The sequence below is a fragment of the Alnus glutinosa genome, chromosome 14 (assembly GCF_958979055.1).
Source record: "Alnus glutinosa chromosome 14, dhAlnGlut1.1, whole genome shotgun sequence".
Taxonomy (NCBI): Eukaryota; Viridiplantae; Streptophyta; class Magnoliopsida; order Fagales; family Betulaceae; genus Alnus; species Alnus glutinosa.
The window spans coordinates 1,945,397-1,969,520 of NC_084899.1; the positions used below are offsets into that span (position 1 = coordinate 1,945,397).

The 24,124-nt window shown below is 34.7% G+C and overlaps 3 protein-coding genes across 3 annotated transcripts; 2 read left to right on the top strand and 1 right to left on the bottom strand.

Annotated features, from left to right (window-relative positions):
- The first annotated feature begins 1,814 nt into the window (after positions 1–1,814).
- Positions 1,815–3,659, top strand: LOC133857763 (uncharacterized protein At4g29660). The gene is made up of 3 exons (XM_062293101.1): positions 1,815–1,940; positions 2,208–2,422; positions 3,433–3,659. The coding sequence occupies exons 2-3, from the start codon at positions 2,240–2,242 to the stop codon at positions 3,541–3,543; spliced, it is 294 nt and encodes a 97-aa protein (XP_062149085.1). The 5' UTR covers positions 1,815–1,940; positions 2,208–2,239; the 3' UTR covers positions 3,544–3,659.
- A 1,394-nt stretch (positions 3,660–5,053) lies between these two features.
- Positions 5,054–6,184, top strand: LOC133858140 (PRA1 family protein F3). The gene has a single exon (XM_062293593.1). It carries the CDS (start codon positions 5,441–5,443, stop codon positions 6,053–6,055), a length of 615 nt encoding a protein of 204 aa, XP_062149577.1. The 5' UTR covers positions 5,054–5,440; the 3' UTR covers positions 6,056–6,184.
- An 8,328-nt stretch (positions 6,185–14,512) lies between these two features.
- Positions 14,513–15,625, bottom strand: LOC133857979 (cytidine deaminase 1-like). Its single transcript, XM_062293377.1, has one exon. It carries the CDS (start codon positions 15,523–15,525, stop codon positions 14,635–14,637), a length of 891 nt encoding a protein of 296 aa, XP_062149361.1. The 5' UTR covers positions 15,526–15,625; the 3' UTR covers positions 14,513–14,634.
- Positions 15,626–24,124: the final 8,499 nt, after the last annotated feature.

Consider the following 24,124-nt stretch of genomic DNA (forward strand, 5'->3'; position numbering starts at 1 on the left):
ACAACTAAGCTCAAATTATAATATGCAGAATTGATTACTTTTTAAGACCCATAAGACCAGATCTTTTGTTTAGCCGTTTCAAAGTGTGCATTTTTTTTCAAAAAAAAAAAAGCGATTTTTCAAAATATAATTAATGATTTTTAAAAATGCAATTAAACATTTAGTAAAATAGTTGTTCGACTTTTAAAATTGTGCATTTTTAAAAATCCATTTATTTACCTTTAATTTTAATAGATCCTCGAAGCTTCCAACGAGGGCTCATTCTAGTGAGAGAAGCTCTCGTTTCCAGTGAGAGAGAGAACCGTCAGTTTGATTTTGTGTTTGGGGGAGGGAAGCTTCCACGCCTCCCTCCTCCCTGGTTTTGGCAAGTTGGTTTTTTGTTTAAGTTTTGAGTCTCCCAACTGTTTGGGTTGTAGATGTTTAGTCTCCCTGGTGTAGATCTGGTGGGAGGTTAGTTTTTATGTTGTTTAGTTTGTAAAGGCAGGAGAGTTCTCTGGTGAAGGTGCCGGCGGGAACTTGCCATCCATGGCGTGTTGATGGCGGAGATCGTGGTCGAGTTTGTTCACTGTCAGATTTTTGGAGGTCAGATTTACGAGTTTCCGTCATCTTCTGTTGGACACGCGCCCTTCATCCTTGTTCGCCGTCAGTCTCTGGTGCTCCAGCCACTTCCCACGGTTGTGCGGTCTCTCGATGGTCGGCGCGTGGTCTTCACGCACCTGTGTGGTTTTCGGATTGGGACTGCCCGTGATGGCCACAACCCGGGTTTTTCGCCATGGCTGGTGGTTCTGGTGGTGATCGGAGGTTTTTGACGTTTGAGGGTTGATGGGTTTGTTTCTGGTGGCAGCGTGTGTGCTGCACGCGCCGTCACAGGCGGTGGCTTTTCCGGCAGACAGCTTTTATGTTGAGCTTTTCCTGTGTTGTTGTTGTTTGTGTTTCCTTGGACAGTCTGCTTTGTGCGCATTTTAACTTAGTTTTTGACAGTCGCTCATAATGTGTGACCGACTCTCTGATCAAGTAAAGGGCAGACAGCTTTGTGTGCATTTTAACTTAGTATTTGACAGTCATCCATAATGTGTGACCGATTCCCTAATCAAGTAAAGGTGTATGTCAACGTAGAGGCATCATTTTGTTGGCTGGGTTATTTTAGTAGCAACTGTCAGTATTGTTTTAAGATGTATGTACATATTTAGGGTGTCTGATTATGTTCACCTCCGTGATATTTGATGTTGTACTGTTTGGTTGTTTTAATGAAAGATTACCCTTCCATCAAAAAAATAAATAAATAAATAAATAAATAATATATATATATATATATATATATATATATATATATATATATATATATATATATATATATATATATATACCTTCATTTCTTTTGTAAACTCACTTCCGAACCGAATTCTTTCCTCAATTTTATTTAAAAATTAATTTTGACCTATGATTTGCCAACATTGAAAATTTAGGACATGTATGGGTAACTCTTTTTTTTTTTTTTTTTTTTTTTAAAAAAAACATGTGTTAAGTTGATTTTTGAAATCCAAATTTTACTCAAGTTTTATCCAAATTTTTTTAATTTTATCTCAAGTTTTCTAAATTATTTTAACATAACTTTTTTTTAAAAAAATTCTTGGTATTCATAATTTTAAATATAATAAAAAATAAAAAAAATACAATAAAAAAAATGGCACACTTAAACGAGTTCTAACCTTTCGACCCAATAAACACAGTCGTTGCGAAAACAGTCTGAGGAGAGGAGAACATGTCGACTTATTAGGGATTTAGGGGTCTGTTTCTCTCTTTTATTATGGACTATTTTTTATATTCGTTTCTCGCTTTCGAAAAAATCGCAGAGAGACGGAGAGAGTGAGAGAGAGAGATGAAGAAAACTCTGCAGCTGAAGTGAGGAGACATATGCCCCCATGCCGCTCAAATCCGAGGTAAGAATTTCAGTCCGAAGATGTCATAAAAACTAGGCATATTGGTTTCTGTGTTGATCATACTATTCGAATCTCATTAAAGTGGGCATAAGCCATTTGCCAAAGCTCAAAAAACCGTTTATTCTGAATTGGGTTTCTTCCAATTTTGCTGACAACGACCCCATATCATCAAAATCCTCATTTTGGCCATTCCCATATACAAGACCCAGAATTTGTTTGAATGTGTTTTTTGTTGTAACAAAGAAAAGCGTGAATGCCAATTTGCAGTAGAGCAAGAGAACCAAGCAAATCCAGTGGAAATGGCTAGCTATCTGTGGAGGAAATACGCAGACTATGTGTACACAAAGTGGGAAAGGACGATACTTTGGGACATGATCGATCCGTACAGGCGACCCAAATCGTTTAAACCTCTGGTCACAATCTATATTGCTGCTTTCTATACTGGGGTCATTGGTTCTGCTATCACCGAGCAACTCCACAAGGTAAACCATTCACCGCTGGAAACACTTTGCCAAGTCTCTTTTTTCATTGTTCAATTATGTCATATATATTTGATTTGGTAGACCAAAGATTTTTCCTTTGTATTGTTATATTTTTATTATTAGTAAGCTTTTGTTATGCTGTTTCTTTGTAATGCGGCCTAACAAAATGTGTGTGCGTGCAACTGTGTTTGTGTGTCTAAATTTGGTGAGAAAGAAATTGAATCTTCGTATCAACTAGTGCACATCAAGTAGAAATTGATAATTAGAGGAATAATATTTCAGTAATTATTGATCAGGGAAGTAGAAATTTTATTCAATTGGGAAAGTTTGAAAATAGAGCATAGGAACCTGATTGGGAGCTTAGAGTTCAAACAAGTGCTTGAAAACGGCTGCTTGTTTCTTTTTAACATATTGAAACCTACTGTGAACTTATAGAACTCAGTGGAACTATTTGTATTTTGTTGTTGTGGGGAGGTCATTCAAGATGTTGCTTTTGTTTTATTGCTTTTGCTCGTGGGTGTCAGAGCCTTGATTGTTATTGTATCTTTGGTTGCTAAGACGCTTGAATGGTGAACACCGACCCAAATTGCATTAGATGTTGAGCTTAGAGGGATTGGCTTTGTTGCTAGATTGGGGAGTAAACTTTACCCCTGGTTATTGTCTTGTTTACTGTCAGTACATATTTGTTGCTATATGTGTTTCATCATCCTTTTTCACAAATCTCATCATGAATAATGATTGAGGTCTAGATGGCTTATTAAGTGAGTTTCAGATTGAGTTTCATGGCAAGCCTTTTCAAATAATTGAGGTCTAGATGGCGTTGAATAGATTTCTTTGTTGTATCAGTTTGAAATAGAAATATGAGTGAGTAGGCTTTAATTTTTCATTAAATAAGTGAGACAGCTGTCATTTTAAGATTTGTAGAAATTTCTACTATTATTGTTAATAATTCGGAGCATCAAAATTTTCTAGGATCTTATTTAAGAAGTGTACCTTGTGACATTGTGCAGGAGAAGTATTGGGAAGATCATCCTGGGGAAGCTGTCCCTCTAATGAAGCCAAAGTTCTATGGTGGACCTTGGAAGATACTGAAGGGCGAGGCCCTTTCACCCGATCTGTGAAAGGCACAACTCCAGTTGGAGAACAGTGTTAGAGTTTCTGCCATTTTTACTTTTTATTTTATTGTATAAATGATAAGGTTTGATGGTTGAATAAGAATTTGCTGTTGCCTGGGAAATTTTTTTTTGGAGAAAAACCTAGATGTGATGATGCTTTTTATTGAGAAACAATTATATATGTTGGAGTTTTTAGGAGCTTGTTTGGCAAAGCTTTCCACTATTCGTATTTGCCTTTTTTGCCCATCAAGCTACAGTAAACAAGGACGTTAAAGTCAAAAAGGCCCTGCAATCCCTCTTATTTTAATATTTTTTTCAACATCTTCCATTTCAAACCATTTCACTTCGTTCCTGACTGGTATAGTTATTTTGTGATTTATATTAAACCCCAAAATTGTCTTTCCTCCTCCTTCAAGATTGATCCATGAAAAGTAGGTTTTCTTTTGGTTTATTCACCTTTATTGCATTTGATGCTCTCCCTTTCTTTGAAAATTGTTATCAATCACCAACACGTGATTTATCGTTTTCACTTATTCTGCATCTAAGAGAAGCTGCCTGCAGCAGCCAAGGAACTATCCCGCAATGGTTTCTGATATGAGAAATGATACACATGCAAGAGTCTCATAAATCCAAATTCCAATAGTAGATTTGAAAATGAAATGCGTAAAAATGTAGTTATATCATTTCTCGTCTGATATATGAACAGCATGGAGATTTTGAGTGCAGCTCTTACCTGTTCATTTGTACTTTCCTTCCCGAGCTGCATACTGATGCAATTTTTACCATGTCAAATGATGACAACTATGTGTATTAATTTGCTTGATTGCAATAGACAGTTTCTGCCTTTTTTTTTATAATTGGTAGAAACTCATAATAAATGGGTTTTTTTTAATAAATTGAAAAAATAAATAAAAAATAAACCTATTTATAATTGCAATAGATTTGGTGTAAGAACAATTTTGTAATCATTGTTCTTACACTATTTGTTTGTTTTGGCAGAAAGGTCATTCAGTGCATTCACACACATTGTCCTCAATATCCACCATGCCATCAACTAAGGGGGGTCTTTAACTCGGTCAAAAACAGTGATCAATCATCCATCAAACACCTAACTAAACATGTTGACGTGTTTTGGAGAGTATTTTTTTTTTTTTTTTTTGGTTTGAAAGTGTTCGATTGTGACATGAAGGTGAAAATAATATCGAGTGTTTTGTGTTTTGAGAAACTCTATTAATTGGGTTTTCTTTTGGGGGGAGGGTTTAGACCTTTGAAAAAATTACAGCACACATGCTTGTTTGGCTTTTATATAGCACCCAAACCGAATCCTTGTTTTTATTTGAAAAATGGTTATGATGTTTTTAGTAGCGTTTTATGTTTAGGATGCATTTAGGATTACGATTTCGTAGAACGATTTCGTAGATGAAAACTGAGATTTTAAACTAAATTGCAGAAGATGAATCGTTTGAGAATTGCGTTTTTAAAAAAATTGCGGTTTGATTTGAAACACACAGAAAAATGCTTTTTTAAATCGCAGCCAAATATATATTTTTTTTTAAAACACAAGATTTTAAAGGATAACTTGCGATTTTAAAGGTTAAACTGCGATTTTGCCAAACGCTTAACTACATTTTCAAAAATTACTTTTTCAAATCGCACATTTTTAAATCGCAAATCCAAACGAATCCTTAGGTTGCTTGTTGATATATTTTTTTTGAAAAAGATAAAAACGGAACCTAATTTTCTGGTGCAAAATTAGCCATAAGAATTTACCCAAAATGGATTGCACCAGCTTTTTGTTGCTCAAAATTAGAACCCCCCTCCCGATACGTACGTTCTTCACTCCCCTTCCCTTTAGCATTGCCTCTCTCTCTCTCTCTCTCTCTGTGTGTGTGTGTGCAGGAAAATGACTACGTATGGAACGATCCCATCAGAGACCCAAACATCATCAAACGATTCAAACCTGAAGTATGTTTCACTTGCAAAAGAAAGGATCAAAGGGGGGCTCTCGACACGAAGACCATGGAAGGAGATGATTCAACCTTTACCTCATGCTCACAACCTTCCCACCACCTTCAAGCAATGTTTCCAAAGAATCATAACAAACCTTACATTCTTTCGCATGAACTACGCCATTGTCGTATTGTTCATTCTCTTCCTCAGCTTGCTCTGGCACCCCGTCTCCCTCATCGTCTTCATCGTCATGATGTTTGCGTGGCTGTTCCTATACTTCCTACGCGATGACCCGTTGGTGGTTTCGGGCTCTGTCATCGATGATCGAACGGTGATGATGGCGTTGTCGCTGGTCACCGTCGTCGCGCTATTTCTTACCAATGCCAAGGTTAATATCATTGTTGCGCTCGCCGTTGGGCTTGTGGTCGTGGTGGTTCATGGAGCATTGAGGGAGACAGACGATGATGATCCGTTCTTTGCGAATGAAGAAGGGCGTGAATCGGCTGGTGGAGATGATGCCAAAATGCCTCTCAAAAACGCTGCCTCCTCTTCTTTTACCTTGTCTTAATGCTTTGTCATGTGACTCATGTTGATGATGCTCTAATTTCACAAAAACCCAGGAATCTTTTAGGGTTTATTTATTTATTTTATGATTGATTATTGTGGTGTTTAGTATATTAATCCTCCAAAATGGAGACTTCCCCTTAGCTTCTTTTTATTTTAAAAAATCTTGTTCGATTTAATCCCTTAGCCACTCCCCATTACAAGCCTTCCCAAAACAAATAATAAATGATGTCACGGAGAATTGATTAGATCCCATAACCATTTGTTAGAATACTGTGAATATTGCAAATACTATGCACCATAATTTTATAAGGACGAAGTTTGTTTTCGAACTTTTCTTCAACATAATTTATTAATTCATGTGAGAATCACTTGTTCTATTGATTTTACTTAAAATACGTGTGAGAATTATTTGCTCAAAGAACATATATCCGATTAACAGACTGAATTGCAGAAATTTCTTTAGTTTAGAGGAAAGCTTTTTCCACTTTATAAAACACACTATGGATTAATGTGATTTTGTATAATAGCATGGACTACAATGATTTGTTATATTACCATCCTTGTTATCTTTTGTATAGACGTCCATATATTATAGGTAGTTTTCTTTTTCATCTCAATTTCTCTAGGGAAATGCTAAAGATCCTCCACTCATCATCCCCTCATCACCCTCTTTTCCTTAAAATAATTGATTTTTATTAAAAAGTTGTTTCTGATGTGACATTAGAGACAACTTTTTAATAAAAATCAATTTTTTTTATTATAAAAGGATGATGAGGGGAGGATGAGTGGAGGATGTGTAGAAGGGCTCATTTCTCTAACATCGTATCAGTGCAATTATCAATTATTTTCTAACATCTCTCTCTCTCTTTGTTCTTCTAGATTATGTTGAAATTAATGGGAATAAAATCAAAGGTAAAAGTTGGCTAGTCACCTTACAAAGAAAAGCATAAAAGAAGTAAACACCACAAAGATTTCTTTAAGAAATCATAAACAGAGAGAGAGAGAAGAAAGTTAATCGTGTGAATTCTAATTACTAATTCAAAGTTCAACGTTCAAATCAAAGTCGGTCATCTCCAGGAAAGGGTCAGATCCAAAAGTAAGTCTTCCTTGCTAAATTGGGCCCCATACACATTCAATAAATATATATTCAGATATCAGAGAGAGAGAGAGCCAAACAGAGCAAGAGAAAATCTCGGGTTCTTCTCTCTCTGGAATTTGGAGGAGGACAAATGCATTCTTCAACAGTAACAGTAGTTCTCCTCTTCGAATTTGTGTGCATAGAATGCATCTGTTCTCCTTCAAATTTCAAAGATAGGAGAAGGATATATGTTATCAAAGGTTGAGCAAAGACAACCTGCTCCATCGGCTACATGTTGCATATATATGCTTGGATGTATGTATGTAGGATTGATCTTCTTCCTTGTTCCTTCAGTTTATAGTCTAAGAATCATAAGGAATTCCTTTTATATTCTTGCACAGGTTCAGGACTGTTAGAATATATAATATAAGAAATGTTTTTATATTAATTTTATTTATTAGTATTCACCATAGTTGTCTGTCTGTAGATTTGATTACTCTTCTTAGCTTATCATACAAGTTAACATAATCAAAATGCAGTCCTCTTGGGCATTGGAACGACGGTCATATCGCACGTGTGATAAGACGGTCATATCTACAGTGCCAAAGCGGTGTTAACTTTTGCTAGCTGTTGATTAGATTGTTTGAAGACAAAATCTTTTTAGTAGGCCACGAAAAGATCCTAGGAAGTTTCTCTTTGACAAATTCTCCAACACTACGACTAAGCTTAATTAGAGGGCCAATTTGACTGTCATTCTTTGACTCGAATCGTCCAAGGCATGACAGATGTTTCTACATGCTTGGACTCTTGGCATCTTTTTGAAGCCAGTGTCTTAATCGTTGCCAGGATTAGTCATAAACTTTCGGAAAATGATAAAACTACAACCCTTTTGCATAATTCCCTCACAACCGCCCTCATAATGGTATGGAGCCCGCACACGTGGGCTCCACACCATTGTGAGTGGGTTGTGATGAAGTTGTGATGAGGTTGTGAGTCAATCAAGTCCCTAAACTTTCTGGTCTCTGTCTTTAATTTTGCCACGTGTCAGTTTTCAACTTGTTAGCTTCAACATGATTTGCTTCAAAGTTGTAAATATCCTGCTTGCTTTTATGCCAGGAAAACTCAACTCTCAATTTCTAACAATGACTAGCAGCCACCACAGCTAGGCTTCTGACATTCCTTTTGAGCATAATGAAAGCTAGCTCACTGATTGTTGTTAGAATTAAACTAAAATGTTAGGCCCTTTCTTCATAGCATGTGTAAATTAATGGTGGATAAGACAAGCACCTCTTCTGCTTGTGTGCATCGATGGCCGTTGAGCAAAAGTAGTGTTGTGTAGGAATTAAAGTAGTTTGGTACTGTCTACCCTAATTCACCATGAAATTCAATGGGCCAACTCCATTCATATATATATATATATATATATATATAGAGCTAGAGTACAGGCTTCTTCAAGCGTCCACAATTGAACCAAACCCATTATGGGCCTATAATAAATAGAATGACTATGTTAGTCTACCCAAAAAGGAATAAATACAACAATGGTTTGCAAATTTGGAGAAATATTGATACTTCTTAATGAATGACATAGGGTTTGGCCCATATATCTTAAAAGAGTAATGTTATAAATCACTCTTTCATACCGCTACCATTTCACTTTACTAATATTTCAGTATCAATCAGTCTTTCGATCTAAGGGCTAATCGGCACTGCTATGTCAATATGATAGAATAAAAATATGATTTTTGGCATTACTATTATGAAAATAGTAATTGACACATTTCCGGCAGTCATATACTATTTGGCCAATAGTTGCTGTTACTGCACAGAGAATAACAGTTCTCATGGGTAATATATTGGGCTAAATTCTGAAACTATCCCAATGTTTGACAGAATGTTCAAATTAACTTTTCAATGAAAATATAGAAGAAAAAAAAAGAGCTAATTCAAATGGGTTGATGCTGAAATGTGGCATGGGCATACAGAATCTAAAGGAGAATTAGATGCTCACACCCTTGGCCTTGAGTAACATATTCTACATTTGGTAACTATAAATGGTTTATAGCAGACTGCATACATTGTTAGAAGGTCTATATTCCCTCTAAAAACCTATTCAAATTATCCCATTAACGTGGTTATTAGGAAACATTCTAGTCGTTCTTGTTAGAGAATATACTCGATCTTCATATATTGAGGGATTTGGTTTGAAAAATATATTGTAATTATAATCAATCAAATCTGATTGATTTGATTGATTTATTTGTAGTAGATTTGATGGTAATCAAATTACATTGATTGATTACCATACTACCCTCCTATAAATAGGAGTCTATTATATTGTAAAAATATCAAGAAAAATAAGAGTAAAATGTAATGGCTTTATCCTGTGAACGTAGGCCATAGACCGAACCACATAAAATCTCTTGTTTCTTTTCTATTATTTCGCTTTATTTTATTTTAGCATTATGTTTTCGGTTTTCCTTCATGGTATCAGAGCTATAGGCTAACGCCAATGTTCGATTCAATGGTCCTGTGAATTATTATTATTATTATTATTTTTGTTATGTTCTTGATAGTCAATACTCTTGCAAATCTTATCACCATAGATATTGTAGTGTATCTAACGAAAAAATAATAAAATAAGATGTTCAACTTGTTATCAAGTTTTCTTTTCCTTTTGGTTAGTCGAGTTTGAAGATTTTAAGATTGGCTCATTTATGAGTCGAGCCTAAATAGTCGAACTTGAATTTGAGCCGAGCTATAAATTGCATGTTCAAGCTTGGCTCGTTTAAAACTCGGGCGAGCTCGAGCTCAAGCTCGAGTTCGTTGAAAATGACATTCGAGCCGAGCCGAGTTACTGGACAAGCTCGGCTCAATTAGAGCTCGATGTAGACTATTAAATTTTTCAATGAGTAATTAAAGCATAATTCAAGCTCAAGTTTATGAACAACTTCTATGCATTTATTAATAACAAAAATATATAATATATAACTATATAAGGCATATTATAAAATATAGTACATAACTATAGTTTATAAGTAACAAATTAACAATATGTTATTATATATAAGTAGAGAGTATAAACTATGGTATATGTATAACGTGAACAAATAGTAAGTCTAATATATTCTATATAATTAAGTAACTAAAATATAAGTATAATATATAACTATTGTTAACCATGTGTGATGTGATATATGTGTTTATATATGTATATGCCAACTATTTAATATTGTTATATTGTTATATACTAACTATTAATAACTTAATATGTTAATTTAACATACTAAATATTGTTATCAAAGTATTATAATTAATATATAATACTATATATATTATACTATATTTACTATTTACTAATATATATGTAAGATATGAACAAGCTAACGAGTTGAACTAACGAGCCGGGCGAGCGATCCGGTTGAGCTTTAAACGAGCTGAGCTCGCGAAACCCTATCGAGTTTTGTCGAGCGAGTCGGGTATGTATCACTTATTAATCGAGCGGGTTTCTACAGTAACGATCGAGTTTCTACAGTATTGAGCTTGAGTTCGGATCGGGCTAAACCGAGCGGGTATCGAGCGGGCTGTCAAACGGACTAGTTTATTTACATCCCTAGTGACCTATGTCTCCTTTGGATGTCTTTGCAATCTAAAAAAAAAAAATCCTTTACCATGCGTTTTTCACGGCGGTTCTCGATGGGTGGTTGTCGATTGGCCCTTTGGCAATCCTAGTTGGTGTCACCGGCGAGTTCTAAGCAATTTCAAATCGTTTGTGGCAACGTCTACTTGTCTCAATCAAGTTTCTAGCGGTTCTGTTGTGTTCACCAGCGACGTTTGGCTATTAATGATGGTTTTCATGGTTGTCAGCAACTGTTGTGGTATTTTTCACCAACTTTTGAGTTTTTCGGCAACGTTCTTGGCGATCTGTGATGTTATCCGGTGAGATCTAATCGTACCGGCAATCTTCTGGCAGGTTCTGCTGGTCTCCGACGAGTTTGTTGGAGAAGATTGTTACTGTTTGGTTATGGTTGCTTGCTTGGTCCTATGTTGAAGAAGGATAGTTGGAGTCTTGTTTGGATCTTCTCTGATCTCTATCCTGAATAAGAATAGCTGGGAAAAAAAAAATTGGTTGGGTGGGGTGGGGTGGGGGGGCAAAGTTGCCTATATTATTTTGGCCATTTATTGGCTCATTATTTTGGCCATCGTTGGTTAAATTCAACACCTAGACCTATCTTTTGGCATTTGTGGTAGTGTTTAAAAATTCAAGCCCATTTCAGCTCATTGTTGGTTCTTGTTTTAAAAGTGGAGATTTGTGAAGAAAAAAAATGAGGAAAAAAAAAAAAAAAAGGGCCAAAGATGCCCATATTATTTTGGCCCTTTGTTTGCTCATTATTTTGGTATACCCATCTTTTGGCCTTTGTGGAACTGTTTAAAAACCCAGGCTCATTTCAGTCTATTGTTGGCTCTTGTTTTGGCCCATAGTTGGCCCATATTATTTTGGCATGTGGTAATTGATATTGTTTAAACCCATGTCCATTTCAGCTCATAGTTGACCCTATATATTTTTGGCTCTTGTGGTATTGTTTAAAACCCAGACTCATTTTAGTCTATTGCTGGCTTTTATATTTTGCCCATTATTTGTATTTTGGCATTTGTGGTCTTATTTTAAGCGCATGCCCATTTAGCCCCTAGTTGGCTCGAAGAAGGAGGAGGAAAACGAAGGAAGAAAAAATAAATAAATAAAAATTCAAACTCCAAATTTTAGAATCTTCCACCATGAGTTTGCAAGAGATGTTAGAGAATATACTCAATCTCCATATATTGAAGGATTTGGTTTGAGAAATATATTGTAATTATAATCAATCAAATCAAATCACATTGATTGATTACCATAATTATCTACCTAAACCCTCCTATAATTAGTAGTCTATTATATTGTAAAAATATCAAGAGAAATAAGAGTAAAATGTAACTCTTTGAGTTTTATTATGTGAATGTAGACCATAGATGAACCACGTTAAATTTTTTTCTCTTTTCTATTATTCCGTTTTATTTTATTTTAGCATTATGTTTTCCTTCTGTTCTAGCCGGTTCTTGCTGGTGTTCGTCATTAAATCATAGTCCAAGATACATTCTTGGTAGATTTCCTTCACCACACATAATTGATTTTAACAGAAGATCCTATCTAATTATCCTACCAATTACTTTCAATGGAGGGTTAAGATGAGTTTAAGCAACAAAATGCAAATATAATAAAGATTATAATCCATTAATCCCTGTTTCTCTTATCAATTTATATGACAAGATCCAATCCAGATAAAAAGCAACTTTCACTCATCTCGATCTTTTTATCTAAAATCACTAGAATGCATGATTGTTCATTGACTTCAACAGGATTTTTTTGATAAAAAAATTGCTAAATACTAATATAATTAGATAAATAAAAGAGCAAGTGGTCGACAACTATTTTGTACTACTTTTATTTTTGGCGTATACTCGTGTTTCTGACTGTCGATATTGACATTAATCTTGATGCAACAAAAGTGTGTTAAAGATGTTAAAGATGTTGGAAGATTGGAACTCCACCTCAGGAAGCTCCACCAGCCACCAATCAAAGGTGCAACTGGCAGGGAGCAACCTACCCTGTTTCTTTTAGGTGGACTCGTCGTGTCCGAACAGATGAGCCTCATCAAAAATCGAATTCAGATAAGCTGCAATTCAGGCAATGAACCGCAGCAACAACAACAAAACTAAATACTGCCAATTCCTTCGACAACCATCCTGGTGGTGGGGTTATCAAGGCTCTTGTTGCTTCAGCAGGTGAATCTTGCTCTTTGAATTGTTCGAACAAAATGTTCAAGTGGGCATCGTCGCAACCAAAACAACTAAATACCATCAATTCCTCTGATAATCATCTTGATGGTGGGGAATCAAGCTTCTATTGCTTGAGGAGGTGGATCTTGCACTTCGAGGCGTCCGGACATCTGACAAGCAGGTGGGTCACACGTCGGGACCAACAAAATTAAATGATATCAAAACTGATGGCAATCTAAACTTTCAAAATTAGAATGGCCTTCCCAGTAGAGTAAGGACAGTTAGGCTTGTTTGGTAACGTTTTTTGGGGAATTTTTTTTTTTTTTTTTTTTTAACAAAAATATTAACTATTAACTCAAAACATTAAAATTTTATTAATCTTTATGTCACCTCCTAATTATTTTTAAAAAAATTACTTTCTTAAAAAGCCTTGTCAAATCAACCCACTACACTTCAACCAATCTAATACAGTATCATTGTCACATCAATGCGTCACTTAAAAACTTCAACTCTGAAATAAGACCTCATCAGGCACTTTTCTTTTCTTTTTTTTGATAACATAAGATTTCATTAATTAATAAAAGTATATATGAGAAATCCTCTTCATCTTTTCCCTTGTATTTGCTTATAAACAAATAAAATAAAGACTAGAAAAGTTGGGAGTTAAAAAAAAAAAAAAAAAAAAAAAAAAAAGCCATAAAAGTTAATTGATGTACGAATAATTGTAGAGGGTCCGCCCCAATAACAAAGTCCAAACGAAAAAAAAATTTAAAAAAATCAAAAACAGATCGAAGCAATAAGCAATAGATTCATTAAAGATCCTAGAAAGACCTTTAACTATCCTAGCCTTTCTAAAGGTCGCACAAAGCGTTAACAAATGACAACGAGACAAGGTGAGGAGCCCAAAGAGGAAAAGACAATAACCATTATGAAATGTGTTGAGGGGGAGGTATTGTCGATAACCGGACGGAATCCGTCGACTGTTTAACTAACTCCAATTTCTAAATTCTATATTATTAGTTTGTTTAAAGGAATTTTGAGACACCAGTCTCAAACAATCTAAAATACGAAATTCACATGTTCCTCAAGCATGTAAGTCCCGTACAACCGTCGCTTAATCTATCCAAATTTTTGCATTATTTGAATGGCCTAATGATGTGAATCTCAATGGATTGATGGGAAGAGTGGAAATGGGCCAAGATTTACGAATGAAGATCCTTTATAATTATCTGTTCAGATTTGAAAGAAATCGTTCAAGTAATTGTGAGACACCACTTATGAGACCTGATTAACCAAATAAAAATTAGTTTATTGAATCATTTATCTGGTTAAGTAAGTCTCACAAGTGGTCTTTCATAATTATCTATTCAAATTTTTTTAAATTCAGATAAGTAATTGTAGAAGATGCCGCCGAAGATCCGCTTCCTGCATATAACAATTATTTGCATGCCACCCAATATGCAGTCAAACCTGTTTGCATAGCATAGCTGTCTTCTTCCTGTTAATCTAAAAGTCCAATAGAAAAAAGAAGCATTGAATCTAAATAGTAAATGCTACAAGAAAAAAGATTCGAAACCCTGTGATTATATTAATATTAAAATTACAAATTACAAAAGGCTTAACAGAGACTTCTTTTAATATCCTCCATCCATGCATCGATTTCGACTCTTTTTTTACAGCCATTGATTCTAAGCCGATCTACAATGGAAGACCTTAAACTCACACTTAGGCGAAATCGCCTGCAACAGCAGCCTCGCCGTCTGCTCCTGCTTCACCACAGCTCCCTCCTTCTCCACCAACACCGCCCCAACAATCCTCTCATACCCACCACCGCCTCCGTTTGCAACATACGCCACCAGAGCCGCCTGCACCGGTCCCATGCTCGGGTTAAACGCCGCAGATTCCATATACGACCCTGGATACACCTTCCCTTCGCAATCCACAAGAGCCACGCCGGACGGGCACCCACTGTACGGCGCACGGGACCTGTTCGCAGCCTCCAGAGCCGCGTATCGTAATTCACCGCCAACCCCACAAACCCCATTGCACAATTTTATCTGGGTCTCGCTCAAAAACGACAATTTATTATGGTGTGGCTCTAGGAGCAAAGGCACGTCCTCCGGCAACAAGTCATGGGGTCCAAAAGGGTGGGAGAGAAAGTTTGACAGCGGCGTAAATTGATCGGAGGCGGAGTTGGGTTCGGAGGTTATGAGGAGGTTGATGTTGGGGGCGTCGCGGATCTCCTGGAGAAACTGGCGGCAGTGGCCGCAGGGGGCGGAGGACACGGCGAGGTAGTGTAGGCGGGGCTCGGCATTGAGGGAGAGATTGGTGAGTAGGAACTGCTCGGCGTGGACGGAATGGTGGAGGGGGAGGTTGGGGAACTCGAGGTTGACGCCGAAGAAGACGCGGCCGGAGGAGCCGAGCCCCACGGCGCCAACGTGGTATCGGGAGATGGGCGGGCGGGCGAGGCGCTGGGCGGAGGGAACGAGCGTGGGGAGGAGCTGGAGGACGGTGAGTTTGGAGTCTTGGGCCATGGATTCGACTTCTGAGGCTGGGATTACGAATCTGGGTTTGTCCATTTTGGTGGGGGTGGGGATTCTTTGGGATTGAGGCGGACGAGAGACTTCTTCCTGGAAACGAGGAGAAGAGGGAAGGAGGGAGGGGGAACAGACAGGGGGGGTGCGGGGGGTGATTTATAGTTGGGCTTGTGTGTGAGCCTCTGTTTTCAGACATCACGAATAAAATGTGGAATCCTTACATAATATAAGATTATATAATATTTTAATTTGATTAATTTAATTAAATAGGTCATATCTTTTTGTTCTAATTTATTAATTTTGTGTTTTGTTTATATTAAATTCAAGAGTCGTGTAGAAAATTGTTAGTCACAATTATGCCATACTTATTTGAAAAATGTTAGAATTATCAAATCTTTCACCAAGAGATGAATATTAAGATAACGTGAAGCTAGCTTATTTTTTTATTAATTTTTGTTCTGATTATCTCTAATAAATAAGTTTCAAATAGTTGATTGAGACAGACATATTAGCATTGTGAGATTATTATAAGATAAAAATATAATTTCTAACATTACTATTTTTCCTAATAAACAAATAAAAAATATTAAGGGAACTCAAAAACTACAAGCTAACATTGCTAAAGCTTTTTTTTAAAAAATAAAATAAAATAAAATATTAATAAACAACTTAAAATACAAAATATTCGTAAACACTTAAAACTTATTTTATCTGTAATATATTATTCCTTTTTGGTTGTGGCCTTTATATCACATTTACGGTATTTACTATGTTTATTATTTTTTCAATAAACATATACGGCATTATGGATATTTCCATTAATTTAGATTACCGTAAATATGGAATCGGTATTATGGTTATTTCTATTAATTTATATTACCGTAAATATGGAATCGGTTAATTGATTTTAAAATCAATTAACGATATTGTTTCCTTGATGGAAGGAAACAAATACGGTGTTTACCATTTTTGAGGGTCCCTAACCTAGCCTATAAATAGAGCGCCTGTGTACACCATCAGTACAGCCATCAAGCAATAGGCATAGGTTAGAAGATCCCTCAAATAATCTTTCTTGTTCTTCAGATGGATCGTGGAGACGCTTGAGCAAACATGGCTAGAGGTAAGCCTGAATCCTGTTTATTTGTTTTCCGCTGCGCATGTTAGATTAAATAATATGTTGATTATTTCTAACATGTGGTATCAGAGCCAGCCTCTATGCTATTTTGCTTAGCATATAATTTTACTATGTGTTATCAATATTGAATCAAGTATTTTTATTTGTTATCAATATTGAATCAAGTATATTCTATTTGGTATTGTTCACTTCTGTTTGTTAATATTGTTTGAGCAATATTTCGTCTTTTGTGACATGATAGAAACGCATTAGCGATTATTTTGTGAATATTTGTTGTTCACGTACTGTTTGTGAAAACCCATATATTTGATATAACTTTTTTTTATCACTATTCTGTATATTGTGATATACTGCCTAATTTTGAGTTGTAATCTTGATATGGGTATTTTCATAAAGGGGTGGCGGCTAGGGTTCCATTTTTAGGGTTTTCAACCCATCTGGAACATTACGGGTCGGGTTGGTTGGTGACTGGGTAGGGTTTCGACCCATTAAAGTTTTTGGGTTTGATATATTTTCGGGTAGGGTTTTTTAAAACCCATGCAGTTTTGGGCCATTTAAGTGGGCTGACCTAGTTTGGGCCAGCACTATACATAGACCCAGAGGCCTGACCCGATTAAGTGGGTTGACCTAATTGCCAAATACAGTAGCCCATTTGGAGTCTTGTGACCCAAAAGTCCAACCCAATATAGTAGCCCAATACAGATACCCAACCCAAATTAAGTGGGTTAACCCAATTGGGTCAGCCCAATACAGCAACCATTTTTCAGTAACCCATCAAGTTCTTTTTAAAAGGGGAATTTAGGCTTTATGGTGTTTAGAACCTGGGTTCACCAGGTGTAAAGAGCCTTGGCCACTTACTAAACCATTAGGCCATGTGTTTTATTATGTCTTCATATTAAAGTTTTATTCCCTTTATTATTTACAGTACTGTGTATTAAAATTATTGTTTATTTAATACATGAATTGAGGAATATATATTTTAAATTTATATTGTTTAAATATAAATTGTTTGATGCCTAGACCTAAGAATAATTAACAATACCATATATACTGGTGTGTTTACAGTAATATCTAAGAATGCAATGTCGGGGAAAGTTCTGGCAAGGAAAGTCTTGGGATTTAAGTGTGTCCGGTGTGACCCCCCTCACTTTCCTGGGAGCTCATCTGCTTGCACCTTGGAAAATGTTGTTTATCCCATTTAAGTATTGGTTTGTTATATTCCTAAGGCCATTAAGGGGGCATATATAAAGTTGTTAGATGTTAATGAAGTAGCAATTATCATGATAATTTTGGGAGAGCCACAGCATCCCAATTTTGAATGACAATTGCATCAAGATTACACACACGTAATTATCATAATAATTATGGGAGAGCCAAAGCATCCCATTTTTGTATGATAATTACATCAGGATCACACGCATGAACCTCATAAAGATTTATTAGATGTTCATGAATTACAGCGTGATTATTATGATTTTGGGAGAGCCAAAGCATCCTAATTTTGTAATAATTGCATAAGGATCGTACACATGAACTTCATATAGAAAAATTAACATCGTATTGTAATTAACTCATAAATTTAATTACCTATCCCCAAAGGGAAGTTTTTTATTTTTGTGACTTAATTAGAATAAGATAACAAATTTAGTATTAAAAGTAAAATTTCTTTCGGTTGCCCAAAGGTACGAAGAATTTTATTTTTTAATATTTAAATTTGCTTTAGTCTTATTAATAAAGAGTAAATTTCATGCGTGATGCAACCTTTGCCCAAAGGTAGGTTGAAATTTACTATTTAAATTGGCATTGGCTAATTTAAAATAAAGTTGATATCGTCTTGTAGTTAATTCATAAATTTAATTACTTATCCCCAAAGGGAAGTTTTTATTTTTATGACTTAATTAGAATAAGATAACAAATTTAGTATTAAAAGTAAAATTTCTTTCGGTTGCCCAAAGGTACGAAGAATTTTATTTATTAATATTTAAATTTGCTTTAGTCTTATTAATAAAGAGTAAATTTCATGCATGATGCAACCTTTGCCCACAGGTAGGTTGAAATTTACTATTTATTATTTAAATTGGCATTGGCCAATTTAAAATAAAGTTACTTCATAGCATTAAAGCATTTTTATTTTTGTTATTGCAGCTATTCATATTACTCTACCTTGGTAGTTTTATATTCCAATACTTTAAGGTAATATTTTTTCTGACTGAAAAAAATATTAATATGCTTTTTTATTTGGGGTGTTCAAAATTTGGTGCTCCGTGTGGACAAACCACCTACTCCCGCGGAATTAAGTACGCCACGTGAGATTATTAAGCATGAACGGTGGGAGTGATTTAATCACTTAAGTTAGATGTTCATGAAATCTCATGTCACTAAAGTCATCAGGGATTTATTCCTGAATGTTTTAGAGCCAAAGTTTTATAAAGGTTGTTTATGAACATTTAGTAAGTTCAAACAAAACTTGGCCAGCACCCTAATAGAAAATGCTTTAAAGACAAACCTTTTACAGTTTCTAAAGTGTTTATAATCCCATTATGGGAATGAAGGATATTATAGTTTAGCTTAAGTCCCTAAAGATTGAGATTTTTTAAGTCATTATTGGTCATTTTATTTTGAATTCTCTATTCTAAGTGTAGAATTTTTGTCTTGTAACACACGTAAGGAAAAATGGTTAGTAAATAAACTTCTAACCATGTGTGTTCAAGGATATGAGAGAATTTATAAAGTGTTCACATGATTACTCATATTAAAGGAAAGACCAATAAATGCAATCATGTCCAACACTTAAAGCATGAGAATAAGGTGCCAATAAAGTATTATGGCAATCAAGATACCTATTTCTCATGAAATAAGGAAAATTAAGGGCATATAAAGAAAGATTGCATGAAGTATAAGAAATGACTTAAAATAAAGATAATCTCATACATTTAGTATGTCGTGAATCTCTTTTAGTGACTCATTCAAATATGTTGTGGATTGATTATGGTTTAACAATCCACGTTGTCAATACAAATGCAGAGTCCTTTTTAAATAACACGTGTTTATAACTTGAGGTTGTTGGGATCTATAGGTTAATTTTAAAATTCAGTCATAATTTTTGACCTCAAAAATGATTTATATTCCATAATTTTTAGAAATTTATTTTTTAGTTTGGCTTGTTAAAAATTTCAATTTTATTTTAAACTTGAAGTTTTTCTTATCTTTGGTGGAATATTGGTTGGGGTTTATTTAAAGTCTATTTAAAATTGACCTACGTCCCAATTTTTAAACAAAATTATTTGTTTATTTCTGCATAGTGATGTTGACGTAAAGTAGAGTCTTTGTGATGTTGACGTAAAGTAGAGTCTTTGAGAATTTAAAATGCTCTGGTTATGGCTTTGGAGATTGAAATATATCTCCATACAGTAAATAAAAGTCGGTAATTTATTGACTTTAGTTCTTGTGTGGGCTGCATAAGGGAAAGCATACCAACAAGACCACTAGAGGTGCCAAAGAGAGCATTTTGAGATTCTTGAGATCATGTACATTAAAATGTGTTGACTTTTTCATACTCATTGCCTAAATGGTCAGAGATATTTTGATCTCTTTTAGTGATGACCATATAAAGTTTATGTATCTCTATCTTCTAAATATTAAAGCTGGGGTATTGAATGCTTTCAATATCTATAAGGAAGAAGAAGAGAAACAATGTGAAGATCATTAGATCTAATATAGGCATAGAGTATTAAGGTAGGTACACACCAAGGGGAAATGATTAGTAATACTAATCTGCTATTACCCTTATAGAGTAAAGCTTTGAAGACCGTTGTGTATATGTTAAACAGGATTTCATCTAAGGTTGTCTTTATGACACCTTTTAAAATATGAAATAGATGGAAGCTTGTTTACATTATTTACACATATGGGGTTGCCTTGCTAAAGAGAGGATTTATAATCCTCACCTTAGAAAATTAGATTCAAGGACAACCAGCGGATCTTTATAAGCTATCTAGTAAACTTTAAGGGGTTATAATGTTTAATTATCCTTCATATGATCATAGAGTTGTTGATTGTAAAATTTCTAAAGGATGTAGAACCTAGTGGGAGTGCTCATTCACACAAATTGGAATTTGAGGAAGCACTAGAGTTGGCCAAATCTCCTTCTCATAGAGGATGATTGATTGTATTCAGGGAAAATCAGATTGATTATCCTGAGCCACAATCATTTCTAGAACAACCAACTCATACAGAACAGGTTCAAAAGTCTATTCTCCCATTGCAAAAATGCAGAGGAAGTAGAATTAAGAAAATCCTATAGAATAAGGAGATCAACAATTCTTAGTGATCATGTTGTATATCTCCCAGAGTCTGATATTAACATTGGACATAAAGATGATCCAAATTTGTTTTCACATGCTATGAGTGGAGAAAACTCCACATTGAGATTCAGTGCCATGAAGTGAGAGTTAAGTCCATGGCTGAAGGGTCGAGCTAGACTCGTAGCCAATGGTTTTACTCATAAGGAAGGCATTGATTATCGTGAAACATTCTCTCCAGTGTCTAAGAATGGTTCATCAAGATAATCATAGCATTAGTAGCTCATTTTGATCTAGAGCTGCATCAAATTGATGCGAAAACAACATTTATGAATGAGGATCTTAAAGATGAGGTTTACATGACACAACCTAAACGTTTTATAAAATAACAGTCAGAATACTTGCAAATTAAAGAATTCTATTTATGGGCTGTGATAGATCTCTCACCGGTGATATACTTTTTACAAGGTATTTGTTTTATTGTTTACTGAAAACCTTGTTAATTAGTATGTATACCTTAAGGTCAGTGGGAGTACAGTAATCTTTCTAATCCTATATGTAGATATTGTTTTTGCAAGTGGTGATTTAGGTTTGCTACATAAGGTTCATTTCACAAAACTTTGAAATGAAGGATTTGGGTGAAACCTCTTATGTCTTTTGGCATAGAGATTCACAGAGACATAAAGAATATTAACATTGTCTCGGAAGGCCTACATTGAAAAAGTTTTGGGAAGATTTAGAATGAAGGATTATGTACCTTCAGTAGCAATTAAGAGGGACTAATTAAATACAGATTAATGTCCCAAAAGGTATTGGAATAAGGGCAGATGAAAAGTTTTAAGCGTCTGCATTATACATAACCATATGACTGACAATAAGTATATTGAGTCAATAAAGTGCTGCAAATAAAGCCTTGCAGTATATGCAAGGAACCAAGAAGAACAACTTAACCTAAGGATACACTTTCCATTTGAAGGTGGTTAGTTGTTCAGATTTGAGTTTGCTGATTGTGTAGATAGTAGAAAGTCTACTCTAAGGTATATATCTTTTTATTGAAGGATATATCCTAGAGATGCAGTTTGCAGACTATAGTTGCTACGTCTACCAAGAAAGCTAAAAGTCTAGCGTGCTATGAATTTGGTACACAGGCATGATGGTTGAGACATTTGTTGAAAGTCTCAATCTTGTCGATTTTACAGTTAGACCATAAAGATACTCTGCGGTAATTCTACTATAATCTTCTTTTATAAGAATAAAGAGTAGAAGCAGAAATAAATCGACATTAAGTATCTCAGTACGAGAGATAACATTAAGAGACATAAAGGGTCTATTGAGCATATAAGTACTGGATTAATGATTGCGGATCCCATGACTTAAAGTTTACCGGTAAAGAAAGAATAAAGTCATGCGGAATATATGAGACTCATTAATTCATTTTCACTTGGTTTGTCTCTTTTTGGTCTATAGACATAAAGTTATTGTAATAAAGATTTTTTGTGCACATTTGTTATTTTATCCATGAGGATAAATAAAGTTGGACCCGAATGACTTATAGGAAGTTCATTCATAAAGCTTGATTATCCATAAGGTACTCATGTAAGGAGTGTTTTACATCGTGATACATGGAAGGGACGACCTAATTTTATAATGGTTTTACCGCCATGATTCGTGTGAAACATTTCTTAACTGAGTTGGAGGATTCCATAAAAGATTGGCCAAAACTAAAGAACCTAATACCATATGGTCATGTGTTATAAAGTCCAAGTGGGAGAATGTAATATATTATTCCTTTTTGGTTGTGGCCTTTATATCACATTTACGGTATTTACTATGTTTATTATTTTTTCAATAAACATATACGGCATTATGGATATTTCCATTAATTTAGATTACCGTAAATATGGAATCGGTATTATGGTTATTTCTATTAATTTATATTACCGTAAATATGGAATCGGTTAATTGATTTTAAAATCAATTAACGATATTGTTTCCTTGATGGAAGGAAACAAATACGGTGTTTACCATTTTTGAGGGTCCCTAACCTAGCCTATAAATAGAGCGCCTGTGTACACCATCAGTACAGCCATCAAGCAATAGGCATAGGTTAGAAGATCCCTCAAATAATCTTTCTTGTTCTTCAGATGGATCGTGGAGACGCTTGAGCAAACATGGCTAGAGGTAAGCCTGAATCCTGTTTATTTGTTTTCCGCTGCGCATGTTAGATTAAATAATATGTTGATTATTTCTAACATTATCTACACGTCATATCAAAACACTTTTTCAAACAGACACTCCAAAAACCATTAACCAACAAAACTTAAAATCTATGGATTTAAATTGTTGAATTAAAACATGTGGGAACAATTGAATTAAGTGCATGCTAAACATTGTTCTAATTCAACAATTTAAACCCACAGATTTTGAAATTATATAAATTTTGAAGCATTGACCCATCACAGAGTCAGAATACCTATTCAAATAGTCAGATTTCAAAAAGGTGAGCCTACCTTATTATAAATTAAAGGACAATCTTATTGCACAAATCTTCATTTTTTTTTTTTTATATTAAAATAAATATTATAAGGGGATCCATCTCCTTTGTCATTTTCCTTTGCATGTAAAATTATTGGTATGGTACAAAAGTGAAGTCAGTTTCGATGCCAGATGCAACCCAACAAGAGTGTCCCAAGCGATTTCTCTATAATAATTTGTATCATCATTGCATGACTTTCCTTTTCTCATTGTGGTGCAATTATTTGTCTAATGAAAATTGAATTAGTTTATTCAATTTTATATTCAATTTTGTTCTGTCAATAACATTTTTTTTTTATTCTTTTTGTTTTCCCTTTTCAAAACTTACTTCATAATTACGGCACATCATAACACTTTTTTAAACAAAGCAAAATAAAAATTAAAAAAAAAAGAATTATTTAAAAAGCATTAACAAACAGAGTTAATCGTACTATTTTTTAGAAGGAATAATTGAACTTTCTCTAAAGCAAGTTTACCACCTTGAGCTTTTGTTTTTTTAAATGAGAAAAAGGAAAAGACGTTACAAAGAAGATCACTCCCACTATAAAGAGAAAGGTCCAATAAACAAAAAATAATAATAATAATAAAATATAAGAGATATGCTATTATAAAATTTGGTTAAAGTGGCTCATTTTGCTAAATTATAAGCGCGGAAGTAAGTGCTCTTGTG

Coding starts and splice junctions, on each gene's coding strand:
- LOC133857763 (XM_062293101.1), top strand. CDS start 2,240: ATGGCTAGCTATCTGTGGAGGAAATACGCAGACTATGTGTACACAAAG. Junction 2,423..3,432: donor TCACCGAGCAACTCCACAAG/GTAAACCATTCA, acceptor GACATTGTGCAG/GAGAAGTATTGGGAAGATCA.
- LOC133858140 (XM_062293593.1), top strand. CDS start 5,441: ATGACTACGTATGGAACGATCCCATCAGAGACCCAAACATCATCAAAC.
- LOC133857979 (XM_062293377.1), bottom strand. CDS start 15,525: ATGGACAAACCCAGATTCGTAATCCCAGCCTCAGAAGTCGAATCCATG.